At 37.9% G+C, this 19,583-nt stretch overlaps 3 protein-coding genes and 2 pseudogenes across 15 annotated transcripts; all 5 read right to left on the minus strand.

Annotated features, from left to right (window-relative positions):
• Positions 1–38: 38 nt before the first annotated feature.
• LOC110411310 (class V chitinase-like) lies at positions 39–4,022 on the minus strand. 2 transcript variants are annotated; one of them, XM_021421410.1, is made up of 7 exons: positions 2,936–4,022; positions 2,258–2,389; positions 1,982–2,163; positions 1,454–1,664; positions 1,139–1,376; positions 889–1,039; positions 39–790 (listed from the first exon to the last, which is right to left on the minus strand). In XM_021421410.1, the coding sequence occupies exons 1-7, from the start codon at positions 4,020–4,022 to the stop codon at positions 482–484; spliced, it is 2,310 nt and encodes a 769-aa protein (XP_021277085.1). In that variant the 3' UTR covers positions 39–481. The 2 variants fall into 2 exon arrangements, with proteins under 2 accessions (XP_021277085.1, XP_021277086.1); XM_021421411.1 differs by lacking the exon at positions 39–790 and having other exon boundaries at positions 908–1,022.
• Positions 4,023–5,790: 1,768 nt separating this feature from the next.
• Positions 5,791–7,066, minus strand: LOC110410764 (class V chitinase pseudogene; annotated as a pseudogene).
• A 617-nt stretch (positions 7,067–7,683) lies between these two features.
• LOC110411474 (cysteine-rich receptor-like protein kinase 19) lies at positions 7,684–10,945 on the minus strand (annotated as a pseudogene). The gene is made up of 6 exons (XR_016350843.1): positions 9,846–10,945; positions 9,344–9,475; positions 9,007–9,191; positions 8,705–8,915; positions 8,231–8,540; positions 7,684–8,128 (listed from the first exon to the last, which is right to left on the minus strand). The product of XR_016350843.1 is annotated as a cysteine-rich receptor-like protein kinase 19 (transcript).
• Positions 10,946–13,161: 2,216 nt separating this feature from the next.
• On the minus strand, positions 13,162–17,960 carry LOC110410692 (class V chitinase-like). Of its 11 annotated transcripts, XM_021420531.2 has the most exons (10): positions 16,957–17,960; positions 16,505–16,624; positions 16,350–16,435; positions 15,596–16,189; positions 15,013–15,147; positions 14,674–14,852; positions 14,311–14,521; positions 13,940–14,177; positions 13,712–13,862; positions 13,162–13,622 (listed from the first exon to the last, which is right to left on the minus strand). In XM_021420531.2, the coding sequence occupies exons 4-10, from the start codon at positions 16,059–16,061 to the stop codon at positions 13,314–13,316; spliced, it is 1,689 nt and encodes a 562-aa protein (XP_021276206.1). In that variant the 5' UTR covers positions 16,062–16,189; positions 16,350–16,435; positions 16,505–16,624; positions 16,957–17,960; the 3' UTR covers positions 13,162–13,313. The 11 variants fall into 11 exon arrangements, with proteins under 11 accessions (XP_021276206.1, XP_021276209.1, XP_089638677.1 ...); XM_021420534.2 differs by lacking the exon at positions 16,505–16,624 and having other exon boundaries at positions 17,053–17,960; XM_089782551.1 differs by having other exon boundaries at positions 15,596–16,435; positions 17,053–17,960.
• A 228-nt stretch (positions 17,961–18,188) lies between these two features.
• Positions 18,189–19,555, minus strand: LOC110410693 (class V chitinase-like). Its single transcript, XM_021420535.2, has 2 exons — positions 18,422–19,555; positions 18,189–18,281 (listed from the first exon to the last, which is right to left on the minus strand). Exons 1-2 carry the CDS (start codon positions 19,503–19,505, stop codon positions 18,259–18,261), a joined length of 1,107 nt encoding a protein of 368 aa, XP_021276210.1. The 5' UTR covers positions 19,506–19,555; the 3' UTR covers positions 18,189–18,258.
• Between the last annotated feature and the right edge of the window lie 28 nt (positions 19,556–19,583).

A 19,583-nucleotide genomic window follows, 5' to 3' on the forward strand; every position in this document is an offset into this window, starting at 1 on the left:
TTGTAAGGACTAAGGAGAGAGAACCTGACCAAAGTTGATGTGCTATGAATAAGACTTCTGAAGATTTTGTTACAGAAATTGGATTCTGTTAATATTCTGAGAAAAAATTGTTACAGAAAAATATCAGCTTCTTCTCTACAGCGACAAGATTTTGGGCTTTTATCTTTGGCGTTGCATATGTTTGACTAATAAACTCTCTCTTACATTATCAGGGGGATTCTTACATTGTATCTAACGCTGGGAGTTTCGTAGATTTTCCACCAACCTCTGATTGGTTTTTACATAGTCTAGAAACTAGAAAATTTGGCATCCCTATAATTAGCCTTATATTCCATTGTAATCAATTTCTTTTTTGAATTTTTGTAAGCAAAAGAATGAAAAAATAAGCAGATTCAACACTTTGCTCCAATCATCAATATCTATATTTGCATGATTAAAGATTGGTAAACCATAATTCTTTTCCATTAGGTCTCCCATACTGTCATCGAGGTATCACTTGGGTTATAGTGGCATCATTGACTGAAAACACCTTGTCCCTGGAAATGTCTTTACTTCCCTCTTTTCCATCTCTTATGACCGAAAAGGCAGGCTGCTTAGGGGTGGAGATTGCAACAGTTTCGTTCTTGAGACCCGAAAAAACTTCGACCATTGATGGTCTATCTGCAGGGCTTTCCTGCACGCACAGCAGTGCTACTTGCATGCATCGCACGAGCTTACACGTTGAAGATGAATCATCCAGTGATACATCAAAGAACTCTGCCCCTCGACCTTGTTTCCACAATTCGTATGCCTGGAATTGTTCAATGTTAATGCATTTTGGCTAAAAAAACAAAAGATGTTACAGTATGACAAATAAAGGGGAAAAAGGGGTGTGCCGAAGTAACTCACATATTCAAGAAGATTCAAGTTTTCATTGCATCCATATCTGCTGGAATTTCTCTTGCCACTTATAATTTGCAGAAGCAGAACTCCAAAACTATAAACATCATATTTCATAGAGTAGGTTCCTTTCTTAACATATTCTGGAGGAACATAGCCACTACATTGAATGAATTAATAACTAACAATAACATAGATGCAATGCAGGAAAGAAAAAACATATGATATTTCATCATTTGAAAGTCACTGGTTTACTTACAATGTCCCAACAATTCTGCTGGTGTTTGCTTCAAGTTCATCCTTTCTGAATAATTTGGCCACACCAAAATCAGATATTTTTGGGTTCATATCATCATCTAATAAAATGTTGCTAGCTTTTATATCACGATGAATTATTGTGAAATTCGAGTATTCTTGTAGATATAGAAGCCCTTGAGTAACACCTTCAATTATGAAAACACGTCTTTTCCAATCTAAGAGATACCTTTTAACTGGATCTGCATAAATTAAATGTATGGAAGGATTAGTTAATCACCTTAATCATACTAGGTGTGTAGAATTCAGAATTGCTTACCGAAGAGGTAGAAATCCAAGCTTTTGTTTGGCATGAACTCATATATCAGAATTTTCTCTTCCCTCTCAGTACAAATTCCCATGACTCGAACTAAATTCACATGTTGAAGCCTTGCAGTAAGTGTGACCTCATTTTTGAACTCTTCAAGCCCTTGATTAGAGGTTTTTGAAAGTCTCTTAACTGCTATTTGCTGCCCTTGGGGTAACATACCCTGTTATAGTCCGCATTCTTTAAAAGTTAATACCAACCATGTGTTTGATTAACAATTGTTTTGTAAGTAAAAGAGTAGTTTCATTGTTTGGATGTTCAGGAAGTTATAATCTCTGCAGGTAAGCAGAGTGCACCTACAGTAAAACATATGGTTCTTATTCTAATGCAGTATCGAAGATTGCTGCAGATTCCTCACTCAAGGCTGAATCTGCCTGGTCATCATCATTTCATGACTAGCAGATAATAAAAATTAGAGATGAAAATACTTTTCCAATATTCATTTTCAGGTTTCCTATAATAAGTTAAGCCTAATATTACCTTGTAGACAGGTCCATATCCACCCTGGCCCAACTTATTCTCACTTGAAAAGTTATCTGTGGCTGCTTTAATGCTAGGAAAACTGAAAACTTGGAGATTAGGAGCACTGTTGTCCTGCTCCTTATCAGCAGATATTTTGGGTCTCACCCGAAAGACTGACTTTTTCAATGTAGCCAAAAGTCCTGCAGCCAAAATGAAAGAGAGTTACCTGTTGGAATTAATTTCGCACTTATTTCTTTTTTCTAACTGCAAATTTTCACTTGTCCAGTAAGTTACCTTGTGACTTGAATATTTTTATTTGCAGGTAACAAACGATAGTCCCCATCAGGAGAATCACTGCAGCAACTGTAACCAGAACAATCACCAATAACTGCTGCTTCTCCCGTCGACTGGTGCCTATTCCATAAGCTGTGGACATTGTTCATTATATTAATTACAAAGTCTAGCAAGGATCTCCAAACTTTACCAGGTTCTGTTCTTCTTTAGCGTGCTAACATGACATAATAATGATAACACATCCTTATTGTTTACTTGGAAGGTAAGGTACTGCACCATACTCCGCCATGCTCAAGCTGAAAGGCTTTAAGTCAATAGGTTTTTCTCTTTGTGTGGAAATAAAAAAGTGACTGCTTAACTTGAGAAAGCCCAAAAGTCAGAAATACAAATAGAGGCAAAAATGAGTTCAGTTGACGCGTCTACACTTGAAAAACCAGTGAATAAACAAGAAAGAAAATGAAATGGTACGATGTTCTATTTCCACATCTTTGATTAATTGGGTGTAATTTTTAGCTCCCTTAGTTGGAATTTTGTGTAAAAGAAACTGGATTAAGTTCAATATCTTTCAAATAGAACTTGATTTGGACTATTGCTAATCCTGTATCCAGAAAGGCTAAAAAAGAATGAAAAAGAAGAGATTAGAGAATCCACAGAACTAAAGGGAGATAACCATCATACCAGCTTGAGAAAGCAGCCAATTTTCGTCGTTGGAGAGTTGAAACACATTGTAACCAAGTAGCCCCTTCGCCTTGGCATAAGAAACCTTAGCTTTAATAGCTTCCACATCATCAAAATTGATCCAATTTGATCCAATTTTGCAGAAACTGACCACATAAGTAGAATTATACACAGATTCAGCGCCATAACCATAATTTTGAATGAATGATTTGATTAACTTATAGCCCATGGAACCATCGATTGTGACAGCGGGCCCTGAAGCTGGTGAACCAATGTCATTCTCACCAGAGTTAACAAGTGTCCACGCATAGCCATGGTAAGGCAAACCTAAAACTAGCTTGTCTGCAGAAAATCCTCTGTGTAACCATTCCCTTATACCAGCATCAGTGTTAGCCCCACCAAATGGGTCATATAAGGCTGCATGAACGCCAGTAAACCTGTCTACTGTTGGCACATAGTAGTCATATGCTATAATATTTACCCAATCCAGGTTTCTCTTTGCAGAATCAATCGGATAACTCACCGAGTTGACAGTTGGCACGCGACCAAACGACATAGTTAACAGTAACTGTGTCTTACCAGAGTTTCTTGACTCAGAAGCTACCTCAGCTCGCCACTCATCCAAAAAAGTTCCCAAACTGGTCATGTTGGTGCTATTTCTAGGCATAACCCCACGAAGGTCTAGGCCAAGAAAGCCATAAAGCCTAGCTTTTCTTACGGAAGATTCAATGAAAGATTTTCTGTTGGACGTTTGATTTATCATCAACGAAAAGGTTGTCGACTCACTTTTTCCAACCCAAATGGATAAAAGTGTAGTAATCGATGGATTTTTGAGTTTTACAGTGTTGGTGAATTCAGAGAAGGTTGTTTCCTTTGAGGAGTTGATTAAAAGCTTGTAGGAAGTAGAGTTTACATATGCAGAAGCGCAAAAGAGATGAGTGAAAAGAGCAGAATTTATATCAGAAACAGGAAGCTCACCGCTAGAGGCCCAGTAACCAGCTTTGATCCATGTTTGTGGGCTTAAGCATTGTAGTTTAAACGGTAGAAACAGGAGGAGGAGAAGGAGGAACATGGGTTTAGAAGCCATTAATGAAAGAAGCAAGCTCTTGCGCCTAGAAGTGCAATTTGGTTAAGCAAGGTGACACGTCGAGTCTCTAATCTTTATCTGACTACATGCAGATTATGTGAGAAAAATCAAATTCTTTTCGACTGTTGTTGGCCGACAATACTTTCCGTATCGAAGGGTTTTGCGTAGTTTTCCGGGTATTTTCATTGAAGGAAACGCGTGTTTAGGTTTGGAGAAAAAGAAAAGTCTACAAAAAAACCTCCGGGTATTTTCATTGAAGGAAACGACTGTTTAGGTTTGGAGAAAAAGAAAAGTCTACACCAAAACCTTTCTCCGCCTTAATTCAACCATCAGATTCGAGAGTTAAGTCAAAGGGAGTACAGTTACAACAGAAGAAGCTACCAAATGAAATTACTAACTACTTACAAGCCTGGTCATAACCAAGTTGAATTTCAATGGGAAAAGAAGGGACAGCTGCTTGTTGCATCGGACAAGTGCCACCATTTTGCCTACATTAAATCAAAACTAATTTACATCACGAAAACCTTCTTTGACCTTTGTCGTTATGCAACACGTCCATGAACATGTGGCATGCGGCCTCTTATTGCACGACCATGTGTTGGGCCGTTCGCCCAACTCCTTTGTTGAATGGTTTGTGAGAAACAAGAAAAGAGAAGGGTTGATTTTCACTAGTCAGAACCAAATTTTCTGGGTCGATCCTTACCATTTGAAGACAAGAGGAAAGCCCATCTGTCGCCATCAGGCCAATGTCTTTGGTTTCATTTCACAGTAACCCAAATATTTTCAGGTTGGAGTTCCCCTCCGGAAAATCTGTTTCTCCTGCGGGCAAGAGTTCTCAAGCCCAGTTTTCATGAAAGGTCTGTTGTTCGGAAACCGATGGGAACCCAAGGTTGGCCCAACTTATGAAGCCCTAAACCCACCAAGAAAAACAAAACCCGTCCCACCAAGTAAAAAATTACACGTAATAAAAGCAGATTCGTCATGGACGTTGAATGCTGGTGCTTGTCGTTGTCGTATTTACACTATTCTTTTGGCTGTCTACATTTAGTGATAGTTTGGACTAACCATGCTTCCATCAAGTTCAATCTATTTACTTTTAGCTCTGCAATTTTGCTACTAAAACAGTAAAAATGTTGCAGCAAGTTGGGGCAAAAAATTGTTCTCTTTGTATGTTGTGTTCGAGCTTCAAAAATTGGAGATGGCGAACTCTTCCCCTGCTTTTCCCTGTTCATGTTTAGGTGTAAGGTATGATATAACCTGTGGTAATTCAATACCATCTTGCGGCATAATGCATCAAAAGTAGCACAACTTACAACATAAAGCAGAGAATATTGAAATATATACCGAAATATGAACAGCAAAGAAACTTTTTTATTATTAAAGTTAAGCTCGGCGTAGCATGCAATTCGCAAATAGATTTTTTTTTTTTAAAGAAGAATTTTGGGTAAGTAGGGTGCCGTCGGGTGGGTAGATGCAATCAATTCATCATTATTCTCACCATTCAAAAGAAGAAAGCCCGTAGAAAGCAGGCAGAAATTTCCAATCCATCTCAAAATCCATGGACAATTTGTTCCATACGTGACCACTAGTCTCTCAACCGTGCTTTTTGCCTCAGTTTAATCATTTGTTCGTAGTCAGAGACAACATGCTGATGACTACCCCATATTTGTGAAGCTGCGCACAATGAAAACAACATCCACTGTTACATAATTTTCCAAAGAAAAATGACAGAAAAGAGAAAAGAAATGAACTAGTAGAAGTAATTACATTAACCTCCACGTGAAAGTCCCCAGTTGTCATCCAGGGCAACATGCCAAGCAAAGTATCCAAGCAACCCCTTGTCCTTAGCATACCTGACCTTTGTCATAATAGTCGGGTAATCATCATAACCAATCCATGTTCTTCCAGCATAGCAGTAGTCCCCAAAGACAGTAGTATCATGCACAGTTGTGGCACCATTCTGAACTATGAATTGCCTGATTTGCTTGTAACCTATTGATCCATCCTTGGATATAGTTGATCCAGTTGTTGGTGCAAAATAACCATGGTTATTAGCATCTGCAAGAGTCCGGACTTATCCATAAAAGGAGAAGCCGAGTACTACTTTTTTAGAAGGCATGCCAGACTGAATCCAGGCTCTGATACCAGAATCCGCATTAACTTGACTTGAAGGGTTAAATAAGGCTGCGGGTGGTCCGGTAACATCTGATCAACCAAGGCCATAAAAGTCGTAAGCCATTACATTGATCCAATCCAGGCTGTTTGCTACAGTCTGAACTGGGTAATCCAATGAGTAATAATTTGACGAGTAAAAAGCTGCTACGGATAGAAGCAAAGGTGACCTGCCAGTGCTCTTGGCTTCATTGTTAATAGCTACTCGCCACTTTCTAAGTAATGCTCCAAAGTTACCCATCTCAGCCAGACTGGACGGATATTCCCAGTCAAGGTCCAGGCCGTGAAAGCCATAAGACCTTGCCAACCTTATTAATGAATCAATGAATGATTTACGAGAACCAGCCTGGCTAGCCATGGAAGCGTAACCTTGCTTGTCAGCACCACCACCACCGATGGACAGAAGGGTTTTGACAGAAGGATTTCTTCGTTGGACAGACTGTGTGAAAGTAGAGAACCTGTTCAAGTTCCCGGAAGCAATGGTAACTTGGTTGGTTTGGGCATCTAGATCAACAAATGCATAATAAAGATGGGTAAACAGGGTGGAATCTATATCAGAAATTGGGAATGCACTTCCGGAAAACCAGTATGCTCTTTTGACAACATTTTGCCCTGCAGCTAACTGAAGCTAATGATGGAAAAATATGATAGTAGTAAAGACAATTACAAAGGACTTGCAAACCATTTTGGAAAGATGTAGCTATTATAGCTATGAGAAGCTGCTGCTTGAATGCAAAAGCCTGAAAACGTATATATAGCAAATGCCAAGGATCTGGGGCTGCTAATACTGATAAATTTATATATTTCCAACAACTAGAGGGACAAAAAGGATTGTGATAACATAAAACACTTCTAGCAGCCCATGTTGTCATTAGGATAAGGCCAAAATTATGGTACCTTAAAATATGGCAATCATCTTATCAAAACCCCTTTTTGTATTCAGTCACTTAATTAGTTTTGGTCACAGATTAAGTAGTTTGCATTTGCTGAAACTCCAAAGAAGAGGTCCTAGGTAGACATTTTATTTATACATATAAGACAACATCAAAGCAATTTAATCATGGTGTTTGTCCAACGTCAATAGGTAAGAGATGTCTGATCAATTTTTTATTTTAAAAGTAAAACAGATGATAGAAGATGTTTGGTAAATTTATTTTTAGATTTTAAGATATGATTACTTTTTCGATAAATTGTTGAATAATTGCTGTCAAGAGTTAAAACTAAATATTTGAAAAAAAATATATTACGTAACTGCTTGATAAAATGTATTTTATATCAGTTAAATTAAAAATGTCTTGAGATTTATTATCAATTGATGTTAACTTAAATATTCGTTTCAAAATTTAAAAATATTCTTCCTGTATCGGTACAAGAAAATTAAACAATCTTTTAATATACTAGCGAAAAAACTTTGATCCATACAATTTCATTATTAATTTGAACCCAAATTCATTCTTTTAAAATTCTAATGGTGTTATTCAACCACCGATAGCCTAACAGACTTCTAGGCAAAGCTTAGAGAACAAGGCATCTATATTCTGCAGCGTGTAAACCGGTCCTCTGAGGAGAAAACTAGCGACTGGAACAAATGCTATTAATGAATTTTGTCTTGCAAGCCTAAACTCTCACCGAGCAACCACTTCTGAAATTGTAGAACCATCAACTGAACATATTGCTACCTGCAATTCAGGTCTCTTTTCCTCATCTTCATTACTTTTTGTCGAGAAAGCAGGCCTCTTTGGGGCCGCCATTTGAGCGGTTTCATTTCTCAGCATTGAAGAGACATCCAACATGGTAGGTCTGTCATTTGCATTTTCCTGGACACACAACAGAGCTATATGCATGCATCTCACGAGTTTGCAGGTTGAAGTTCTGTCATCCAACGAGGGATCCATGACTTCCAAGGCTTTGCCTTCCATCCATAGGTCATATGCCTGAAATCATGAAATTATCATGAACCTTGCACCTCAATTAACAGAGTATGTTCGTTCACCATAATGGTAGTAAAAATATGGTTGTAATCAAGAAAGACTTACAAAATCTAGTAGACTGCATTGTACGAGTCAAAAACAAAAAAGGCTAAGTAGTATTTAAAAACAATGTTCTTGTGTCAAAAAGCTCTGTGTTTGAGTGTACTTACCAAGTCCCAACAATACGACTTGTGTTTGCTTCAAGTCCATCTTTTGCGAAGATTCTTGCCAGCGTCCAGCAAGATGTTGCTAGCTTTCAAGTCTCTATGATTAATTGTAAATCTAGAGTATTCTTGAAGATACAAAAGCCCTTGAGTAACCCCTTCAATGATCTCGACACGTTTTCTCCAGTCCAATAAAAACTTTCTAAGCGGGTCTGGATCATAAGAGGTTATAAGCAGTCAGTTAAATATATAACCAGACAGAATCTAACTCAAAACACAAAAATTATAAGAGAAATCGCATGAATGTTCAACTGCAAATTGTCATCAATATCTACTTAGGAACTGTATTTTAAGCAAAAACAAGATCGGGGCAGACCATAAAGGTTGTGGTCCAGGCTCTTATTTGGCAAGTACTCATAGATCAGCATATGTTCTTCTCTATCCATGCAGAATCCCAAAAGTCTGACAAGATTTACATGCTGTAACTTAGCTGTAAGCATAACCTCATTCTTGAACTCCTCAAACCCTTTATTAGACGTTTTTGAGAGTTTCTTCACTGCTATTTCTTGACCATCTGGCAGCACGCCCTGGAAAAAATAGAATCCCATTTTCATTGCTTTTACATGACCAATACAGCAATATTGCTTTGTCTTGCCAATTAGAATAGCCTTGCATTACCTTGTACACTGGACCATATCCACCCTCCCCAAACTTGTTTTCAAGTAAAAATCCATCCGTAGCCACCTCAATAGCAGAGAAAGCATATACTGTCAGATTAGGAACATCGTTATTAAAATTGCCATTAGCTGCTGTATCATTAGGTTTGGACTTCGATTCTTTAGCTGGTTTCTTTTGCACCATATCTATAGATCAGCCAAAACAAAAGAACGAGAAGCCCTTTGTTAGATTCCCAGAAAATATTTCATTATGTTAGTTAGGATTCGGGTATTGAGATTTGAGTTGAATTTTACTATTGTCAAACATGTAGTACTAAAAGTAATTCAGAAAGAGTAACCTTTTGACTTGCTCTTTGTTGTTCGAAAGTAATAACTCACAACGCCAAGCAGAACTACAACCGCAACAATTGGAATCAAAATACCTAGAATCAACGGCAGTCTGTTCTTTCTTCTGTTTCCAATGGAATTTGCTGACAAAGATTAAGGAAACTTGTCAGGAACATTTACGATTTTTTTTTATTATTTTTGAAATTCTTCTCGTTCTAGTTTTCTTAATTAACCCATTTTGTTTCCATGTCATGCCAGCTTGGTAGCCAGTATCTTCCTTATCACAAAATTATCTAATGGATATTACGAGATAAAAAGGTGAAAATCTTATGATTAATTCATAATCCATAGATATTTATATTCAGTTTGATGAACTAAATCTAATTTTCTATAGTTAGAACAATAGCTCTCAAAATGGGTTATATAAGCATTAAATTGCGAGCTTCATGTTGTGATTGGAAAGAGGGAGATAATTATTGCATTGGTTGGAAAGCGTAAAGCATAGTTTCTTACCAGCTTGAGAAAGCACCCAATTGTCATCATTGGGAACTCTCCAGACAACATAACTCAGAAGCTTCTTCTCCTTGGCATATTTAACCTTGGTCTTCACAGCCTGAACATCATCAAAACAGATCCAGGTTGCCCCGACCGTGCAGTAATTCACCACGTAAGTCGCATTGTATTCAGTGTTTGCACCACGTTCCTGAATGTATTTCCTAACGTCTTTATAGCTCATGTCTCCATCGTTTGTCTCAGATGGCCCATTAGCTGTCCTAATAGCTGGCCCATTTGCTCTTGCACCAATAGCATTCTTTACAGGATTTGCCAGCGTCCACGCGTAGCCATAGAAAGGCAAACTCAGCACGATTTTGGTAGCTGGAAGTCCACTATTAATCCATTCCCCAATACCATAATCTGTGTCTACATTACTATCAGGATCATATAAAGCTGCATGAGCTCCGGTGAGCCTATCCCGAAGAGGAGTATGGTAGTCATAAGCCATAACATGTACCCAATTCAAGTTTTCCTTTATTGAGTCTATTGGAAAACTAAGCGACTCTAATATATGGGGTGAGTATGGAACTGACGCAGTCAAGATCAACTGAGACTGGCTAAGGTTTCTTGTCTCTGAATCTATTGCAGCTCTCCATTCTTCATAGAGAGTAGCCATATTGCTAATAGCAGAGCTTGTCTCAACTGAAACCCAGCTAAAGTCTAAGCCCTCGAAGTGATAAAGCCTAGCTACTTTTACTGAGGAATCAATGAAAGATTTCCTGCGGGAAGAATTGCTTACCATTGAAGAAAAGTCTGCATTTCCACCGCCGACGGATAGAAGCGTGGTAAATGGTGATTGATGGGTTTTTCTGCTTGACAGTGTTTGTGAAATCAGAAAAGTATTGTTCATTAGCCGAGGAAATGGAAAGCTGGAAAGAGGAGGAGTTTAGATCAGCAAAGGCACAAATAAGGTGAGTATAGAGATCTGTGTTTATGTCAGCAAGGGGGAATTCATCGCCAAGGAAGTAACCAGCTTTGATCCAGGTCTGTGCTTTCGTAGGATGCAACACTAGACAGAGAAAAATGTATAAAAGAACAGTTATAATTTTGTAAACCATGGCGATGTTGTTTCTTTTTGTAGAGGTAGGATCTACACAGCACTACATATTAAAAATCAAGTGTGATGAACAGAGCAAGAGAAGGTAAATTTTTATGGCAGTTGGCTTCTACTTCTGATATGCATTTAGTACATATACATAGCAAAGAGTTAACAAACAAGCTTTGATCAAGTCTGCAGCTGTCATAATTGAAAAAATAACTAGGAATAGACTTTTGGTTAATAGCATGACTTGAGAGGGTCCTCAATGCAAGTCTTAATTGAACAGGCGATTACCTAGTTGATCTTTGCTACTAGATGTTCTAGATATACTTGGAATAAAAGCTTGAAACAAAATAATGCTACAAAGTAACAAGGCGAGCGTAAAAGAAACAAAAGGCGCTGGAAGCAAATATCAGCTTGGAATCAGAACTCTCTCTACTTTAGAAAAGTCGTATTGTAACTAGTATTTTTTGCTCAGCTGCAAGACTAGTTTTGCTTGGATGACTTAGAAAACCATACACCGAACCATGCGCACAAGTCGAAGGAGATCACATCCACAATTACTTCGGTGTAATGCACACCAACTTAGCACAGAGGGTCGGTTAGGTGGGATAGGGGCAGAAGTCAGAGCAAACACAGGCTTCATTTCCGGTTCATTTTTCCTTTTCATTTGCAGTATCAACCTCAGCTGCTTCGACTTGGCGAAGTTTATTCAATAATCCATTATGAATAATTACTTGAAGTTTTCTATTATTTTGACGTGAGCGAGATTTAGTGGTTTGGGCTCAGCGAGCCTCATTGCACCGCGGGCCTAAAGAGGAATGTAGATACTGCCTCCCGAAGACCACAAAGGATTGATTTTCCCTCGTTTAAATTCTTGATTAAATTTTATAAGTAGTTCTTATATTTTATAAAAAAAATATAAATTTAATCCATATATAATAATTTGTACGTAAATTGAGTTTTTGTAGTTTGTAACTTTGTTAATTTCACCTCTTAACTCTATCACTGTTAAATTTCACCCTTAGTATGCTATTGTGGTATTAATTGAAGTGATGTGACATTGATAATATGATGTCGTGTTGATTATGCATCAATATAATTAGCATTATACTGATGTGGTATTTGTTGACGTGACAAATACGTTAACATGACAAAGCGTTGAGTTTAACAAAAAAAATTAAAAAAACACCTTAACCTTAAATTGAATAAGATTAAAATAAAAATTAAGAAAAAAGGATCAAGAGAGGGAGAATTGTCTTTGGTTTTGAATTTAGAATTGAAGATAGGGAAAATAATGCATTTTTCAAAAGTTAATGGGCTTTCCTTTTTAAGGTTTAGTATTTTTCCTTTGAAGATTCAACTAGTGTTGCAAACTTAACTCAATTAGGACAATTAGATAAGGCTTTTTTTTTATAATTGAGGGAGGAGGGATTTGAATCCTACTCTTTAAGCAGGGGATAATGCATCAATTAATGAACTAAATACTCGAATGCAGATAATTAGGTAAGCTTCTTAGGCTAGCTAATCAATTAAATTTAAATGAGAGGGGTGTAGCTTTAGGCTCTGTAAGACACCAATCTTCTCTGTCCAGAAGGTGAGCTTGATTTTGACATGGTACGAGATGACAATGATTTTTTGTTACGATGACTTGACGGCAAGATATTAAGAGATCTAAAATGAAAGGCCTTTGTATGGGAAGCGTTGATCATCTATTCAAGAACCATGACCAAATTTTAACCCCTCATGTATGGCAGGTCGTTTATCTCTAAGGCTAAGAATTCGAATAAGACTTTGGCTCTAACTATCAATCGGGTTGCAAGAAACACTTCTACTTCTATGTTGATCACCTATAGGCCTTCTTTACCATGTGGTTTAGCTCAATAGAAAATAAAATAGAAATTTTGAAAGAAGAAATATGATGTTTTTTTTAAAAATAGTAGTTGTAAAGTTTTTTTCAATTTTGTTTCTTTAATTAAGTAATTATTCATGTTAACATGATCATGTTCCATTATCATTTAGTCAATATTATATTAGCAAGAAGTGATTCATTAGTTTAATCAAAATGTTATGTTAACATACTTAACGGTGTGTTAGAGTTATTGTATAAAAATTAAAGTTACATTTTTTTTAATAAATTAAGTATATTGTCATTCACCACATTCAACAGTAACTATCTATCCCCATACTTCCAACGGACCACATGTGGAAGGAAGATATACATGAGAATGAAGAAGCATTAAAATCAAAATATTACCGGAAGATTGCATGAGACCAACAATTCCGTGAATCAAAAGCTTGAAACAACAGCAATGGCTAAATCTTTGATAAACTAATATTACCTTATCGAGTCATTTAGTAGTGAACAATATTTTTAACGACAAATGTCATCGACCGACCACTTGTGTAATCGGAGAAGTATCGATTGAACATATTTCTAGTTGCAAGCTAGATTTCTTTTGCTCATCTTCGCTGTGTTTTGTTGAGAAAGCAGGTCTTTTCGGAATGGCGACTGCTGTGGTTTCATTTCTAAGCATTGCAGAGACTTCCAACATGGTAGGCCTGTCGTTTGCGTTTTCCTGGACACACAACAGAGCTATTTGCATGCATCTCAGTAACTTGCAGGATGAAGTTGTGTCATCCAGCGTGGGATCCATGAATTCCATGCCTTTGCCTTCTGTCCATAGCTCATGTGCCTGAGGTTCATTTAAGCATTATCACCCTCTAATTTCACAAAATAATAGAAAGGGTGTAGAGATATATGTATGTTAGCAATGACACTTACGAAATCAAGAAGACTTAAATTTTCATGTAAGCCATGTAAATGTGCACTCCTCTTTCCACTTATGATTTGAAGAAGTAGGACCCCGAAGCTATACACATCAGATTTGGTGGAGTATATACCTTTTTTAACATATTCAGGAGGAACATAACCACTGCAGCAAAACGCCTAAAAGTGGTTAACAATAATAAACTTCATATGTTGAAATAGCTTCGATTTAAATGCACTTACTATGTGCCAACAATTCGGCCTGTGTTTGCTTCAACTTCATCTTTTGTGAAAATTCTAGCCATACCGAAGTCTGATATCTTAGGTTTCATGTCTTCATCTAATAAAATGTTGCTAGCTTTCAGGTCTCTATGAATAATTGTCAATCTGGAGTATTCTTGAAGATATAGAAGCCCTTGAGTAACCCCCTCAATGATTTCAACACGTTTTTTCCAATCCAACAAATGCCGCCTTATGGGGTCTGCATCTCAGCATAGATTACGAGCAGTCAGTGAACAATCATTCTGAGCCTAAGTAAATAAAGTTCAATGCAAGTCATCAACGAAAAATGCTTATGTATTGTTATTGGAAGAAAGATAGATTTAGCTGCCAACCATAAAGGTAGCTGTCCAAACTCTTATTTGGCATGTAGTCATAGACCAGCATCTGTTCTTCTCTGTCAATGCAGAATCCCAAAAGTCTAACAAGATTTACATGCTGTAGTTTTGCTGTAAGCATAACCTCATTTTTAAACTCCTCAAATCCTTGTGTGGAAGCTTTTGAAAGTTTCTTTACTGCTATTTCTTGCCCATCTGGTAACACACCCTGGCAAAGGAGGAACTATTGTTAGTCCCTTTTAAATGATGGGCAGAACCTATCAATATTTCCCATGTCTTTATAGCTAGTGTCCTGGCAAAATGCAATGTGATTTCCAAAGCTTTACACCAATATAGCTAGATTAGCCTAGCTAGCATTACCTTGTAAACAGGACCATATCCACCTTCCCCTAGCTTATTTTCAAATGAGAACCTATCAGTAGCCACCTCAACATCAGAGAAAGTATAGACCATTAGATTGGGAACATTGCTATTAAAATCTCCAGCAGCTGCCATGTGATTTGCTTTGTACTTGAATTTCTTAGCTACGTGCACCATCCCTATCAACCAACCAAAAGAGTGAGGAAACTGCTTTTGGTTAACTACATTTGAAATAGGATTTAAACAGGAAAAAATAAATAAAGGAGGAAAAAGGGAATTTTTTTAAAATGAAAGTTCCCTGGTCAATGATGCTGCTAAGTGCTAAGTCGAAACAATTACCTCCCTTTTTCCTCTTTACCCTTCGAAAGTAGTATGTCAACACGCCAAGCAAAATCATGACCAAAGCAATTGGAATTAAAATACTGATCAGGAACAACCGCCCTTTTTTCTGTCGATTGCCACCGTTGGCATAAGCTGATGCAGAAAAAAGAAGCATATCAGGAAAGTTCTTTGAAAACATTGTCATATGTTTGATGTTTATCTCTTGGCTTCTTTAGATTTTATCTTTCTTAATTAACTAATTTTGTTGTCCTTGTCATGCCAGCTCGGTGAACCCTCCCTTCCAAATATTTTCCATGGCAGTACTCCCTTTGGATTCTTATGTGCCAAACAATAAGTCAAATGACCTGAGAAATCCTAAACCTTAAGGAGACGTATGACAAGGACTAATTTATAGTCGGGACGTTTTGGCTAAACTTTCAGAATTAAATTTTAATAGATGCTCTGCATTTTAAATTACCCTGTCTGGTTTTCCTTAACTGATCAGGTTATTGAAGATAAGCTCGCTAAGACATTGAATTCTTAATACGTATGCAGAAGAAGATAGAATTGGTTGAAAAGAGTGAAGCATCCTGTTTCGTACCAGTTTGGGAAAGCACCCAGTTGTCATCATAGGGAACTTGCCAGACAACGTAACCCAGCAACTTCTTTTCTCTGGCATAGGAAACTTTAATCTTGACAACCTCGACATCATCAAAACCAATCCAGGTCGATCCAACTGTGCAGTAATCCACTACATAAGTAGCATTATACACTGAATTGGCTCCATATCTTTGTATGTAATTCATGATGTCCTTGTAGATCACCTCTCCATCGTTTGAAATAGCTGGACCTGACGCCGGTGCGCCAATGATGTTATCCTTGGGATTCACAAGTTTCCACGCATAGCCATAGAAAGGCAAGCTCAAAACCAATTTACTGGCTGGTAATCCCCCATTAATCCATGACTCTATACCAAAATCTGCATTAACATTACTGGCTGGGTCATACAAAGCTGCATGAGCCCTCGTAAAGTTTTCCCTTGTTGGCATGTAGAAGTCATAAGCCATAACATGCAGCCAGTTTAAGTTTCTCCTCAATGAATCCACAGGAAAAATTGACGACTCTGAATATTGCGAGTATGGAACTGCCGCAGTCAGTATCAACTGAGACTGGCTAGAGTTTCTTGTCTCTGAATCTATTGCAGATCGCCATTCGTCAAAGAGGGTAGCCATATTGCTCATATCAGAACTTGTGTTGGCTGAAACCCAGCTAAAGTCTAGGCCTTGAAAGCCATAAAGCCTAGCCAATTTTATTGAGGAATCAACGAAAGATTTCCTGCTGGAAGAATTGCTTACCATCGAAACTAGGACCGAATGGTTTGCACTTCCACCACCAATGGATAAAAGCGTGGTGACTGCTGGGTTTTTCCGTTTGACAGTGTCTGTGAAAACGGAGAAGTATTGGTCATCAGAAGAAGAAATAGAGAGCTGATAGGAAGAGGAATTCAGACCAGCAAAAGCGCAAATAAGGTGGGTAAAGAGTGCAGAATTTATTTCAGCAGCGGGGAATTCACTGCCTGAAAACCAGTATCCAGCTTGTATCCAGTTCTGTGCCGTTGACGGATGAAATCCTAAAGAGAGGAAAATATGGAGAAGAACTATCACAAATTTAGGTACCATGGAGGAAACTTGCAGGTCGATGCCTTCCTACTAGAGTTTGGATCTAATTAAAAGGTGAAATTCCGTTGACCATATACATAAAAGTACAAAGGCAAATGGTCAGAACATATGATCACATGCATCTCAGATTTCATGGATAAAAAAATTAACAGCACTAGGCAGAAGGATTTCTCCCAACCAGAAATATGGCATGTAAAGCCAAAAGCAGAAACTGTACCCTCAGGATTCACACATCTTTTTCATGAGATCGTAACTTAGAAAAATACTGATGGGAAAGACTCACCCGTGGAAATTTACAATGGAATGCGTTATAATTTTCGGAGATAGAACCAGTTAACAATGAACATATACAGTTTAGTCAGAAAGTCCACAAGCTTGCCTCAGAGGAAAAGATGCCGGTATTTGACCGGAGAACTCGTTCGTGGCCTGGACCTTTTGTTGCGTTCGTACTAGCTCTTGGCAGAAACGAAGGCAGATCTTAATCCATGTTTTGTCTTTGTCACAACTCTGGTTCAGCTACATGTATGAATTGCAGTGCACGACAAGTTTTATCCCATGGCCTGCCCCTTGACCCTTGTGCTGCCTTGATTATCTTAGGCATATAGCCTAACGGATGCGTTGTGTAGAAATCATAAATGTCTTTCAACCAATCAACTTCTAGTTAAGATATTTAATTAAGAATTAGATAATTAGCTTAATTTACATAATTAACTAGCCGAATGACATCCCAAATTCCCAATAGTAGTAACAAGAAAGATACAATCCACTTTGGCTATGGGGAAACCCTTGTTTAATCATTCACTAAACATGAAGTTTCACGTTTTAGTTTCACAGAAGGAGAGATTACACCCCTTATGCATCGAATAAAAAATTATTTTGATTTGATATTACTTTTTTGTTTTTTTTTTATATGTTGAGTGTTCGATTATCATTTTGTCAGACATTTGGATTTTCTATAATCATTATATCATCTTGATATAAATAAAATTTCTTCCAAAAAAATGATTTGTTTGACTTATGAGATGGTCATAGTTGTGGGAACCAAATTAAGTAAAAGCAATTTAATTAATATTATGAATTTCTCCCATCATAGTTTGTGAATTTCAGGTGGGAAACTGACCAAAAATCTTTGAGGAATTTATCTTCTGATCAATCTTTATAGTATGCCTAATGTCATTGTCAAGTGCAACCCATTTCTTCTATGTTACACAAATATATGTTTCAATTGTATGATTCTTTCTTTAATTATGCACATGGAAATGGTCCAACCGATAGTGATTCTTTTTTATTTTTTGGTGTAAATAATGGATAAGGTTCCACTCGATCAAGTTTTTTTTTTTTTTTTGCTTGGTTAAAATGGGAAGTGAAAGTAGTCATTAATTTGTGCTTAATTATCAGCTGGTGCCAATAGTTGAAAACTACTATGTTTTCTTGAAGTTTTGTCTACTATATTTCATTAGCAAACAGGAAATTACCATCATTATTTTTATTTAGGGCCTTCAATTACAAATGGCATAAACAAGAAGGATCATCATATTTCCATAACTCGTATCATTAAATTACACCATGGGCAGGCAATTGACGTCTATGATCCCCATGTTTCCGATGCTGTACAAAAGAACAAAGAAGAGGCACGTAATTAGGACTAAGAAAACTTGAAATATAAGCAAAACTTAACAGTTCTGATTGAGAAGCATGTTGATTATCAAAGTATTAGGAAAGTCTGATCAGAATGAGTCATGACTGACCTGCTTGAGAAAGAGTCCAACCATCATCGGCACCAACATGCCATGCGAAGTAACCGAGCAAACCATTGTCCTTGGCGTACGAAACCTTGGTTGTAATACTTTGCGTATCATCGAAACCAATCCATGTCGTGCCAGAGTAGCAGTAATTGGAAACCACTGTTGAGTTGTAAACTTCTGTGGCGCTGTTCTGGGAAATGAAATCCTTGATCTGACCGTAACCCAAGTCTCCATCTTGTGATATAGCTGGTCCGCTGGTAGGTGCAAAAAATCCATGGTTATTTGCGTCTACAAGCCGCCAGGCGTAGCCGTAGAAGGGAAAGCCGAGCACTAATTTATTCGATGGAATCCCTGCTTGAATCCATGATCTGATCCCCTGATCCCCACTTACTTGAGTTCCAGGATTGTATAATGCTGCAGGAGGTCCGGTTACATTTGACCATCTGGGACCGTAAAAATCATAAGCCATCACATTGATCCAATCCAAGCTGTTTTCTATAGCCTGGATTGGATAATCCAGAGTGTAGTAATCCGAGGACCGGAAAAGTGCGGCGGATAGAAGCAATGGTGAGGTACCGGTGCTGGCGGATTCATCATCCACAGAAGCTCTCCATTCATTGAGAAGCAAACCCAAGTTAGTCATTTCGGTAGCTGTGGATGGGTACTCCCAATCAAGGTCAAGGCCATGGAAGCCATAAGACCTTGCTAAGTTTATCGAGGAATCAATGAATGATTTCCGTGTAGTGGCTTGGCTTGCCATGGAAGCAAAATCTGACGCCCTTGAATTTCCACCCCCGATTGACAAGAGTGTTACAATGGAAGGATTCTTTTGTTGGACGGTATCAGTGAAGGTGGAGAATCGGGGCTGATTTGCAGAAGAAACAGTAACTTGATTGGTTTGAGGATCAAGATCAGCGAACGCACAGAAAAGGTGAGTGAAAAGCGAGGAATCTATATCCGAAACAGGAAACTCACTTCCTGCAGACCAATAAGCAGCTCTAACAACATTCTGCCCGGTGGAAGATTGCAGTCGAAACAGAAAATGGAAGGTGATCAAAAGCAAGAAGCTAACAAGTTTTGCAGCCATTGCAAAAGTAGCAAATGCACCTTGCCTGGTATAACAACTAGCTTGGACACCTCCAAATATATATAGGGGCCGATGCTT

This window comes from Theobroma umbraticum, unplaced genomic scaffold, assembly GCF_002168275.2.
Source record: "Theobroma umbraticum cultivar Fairchild unplaced genomic scaffold, ASM216827v3 scaffold_56.0, whole genome shotgun sequence".
NCBI classification, from domain to species: domain Eukaryota; kingdom Viridiplantae; phylum Streptophyta; class Magnoliopsida; order Malvales; family Malvaceae; genus Theobroma; species Theobroma umbraticum.

Coding starts and splice junctions, on each gene's coding strand:
- LOC110410693 (XM_021420535.2), bottom strand. CDS start 19,505: ATGGCTGCAAAACTTGTTAGCTTCTTGCTTTTGATCACCTTCCATTTT. Junction 18,282..18,421: donor TTGGACTCTTTCTCAAGCAG/GTCAGTCATGAC, acceptor TCTTTTGTACAG/CATCGGAAACATGGGGATCA.
- LOC110410692 (XM_021420525.2), bottom strand. CDS start 16,673: ATGGTACCTAAATTTGTGATAGTTCTTCTCCATATTTTCCTCTCTTTA. Junction 15,148..15,595: donor CTGGGTGCTTTCCCAAACTG/GTACGAAACAGG, acceptor TTTCTGCATCAG/CTTATGCCAACGGTGGCAAT. Junction 14,853..15,012: donor GGTAAAGAGGAAAAAGGGAG/GTAATTGTTTCG, acceptor GTTGGTTGATAG/GGATGGTGCACGTAGCTAAG.
- LOC110411310 (XM_021421410.1), bottom strand. CDS start 4,022: ATGGCTTCTAAACCCATGTTCCTCCTTCTCCTCCTCCTGTTTCTACCG. Junction 1,665..1,981: donor GATATGGACCTGTCTACAAG/GTAATATTAGGC, acceptor GGACTATAACAG/GGTATGTTACCCCAAGGGCA. Junction 791..888: donor ACTTGAATCTTCTTGAATAT/GTGAGTTACTTC, acceptor GAACAATTCCAG/GCATACGAATTGTGGAAACA.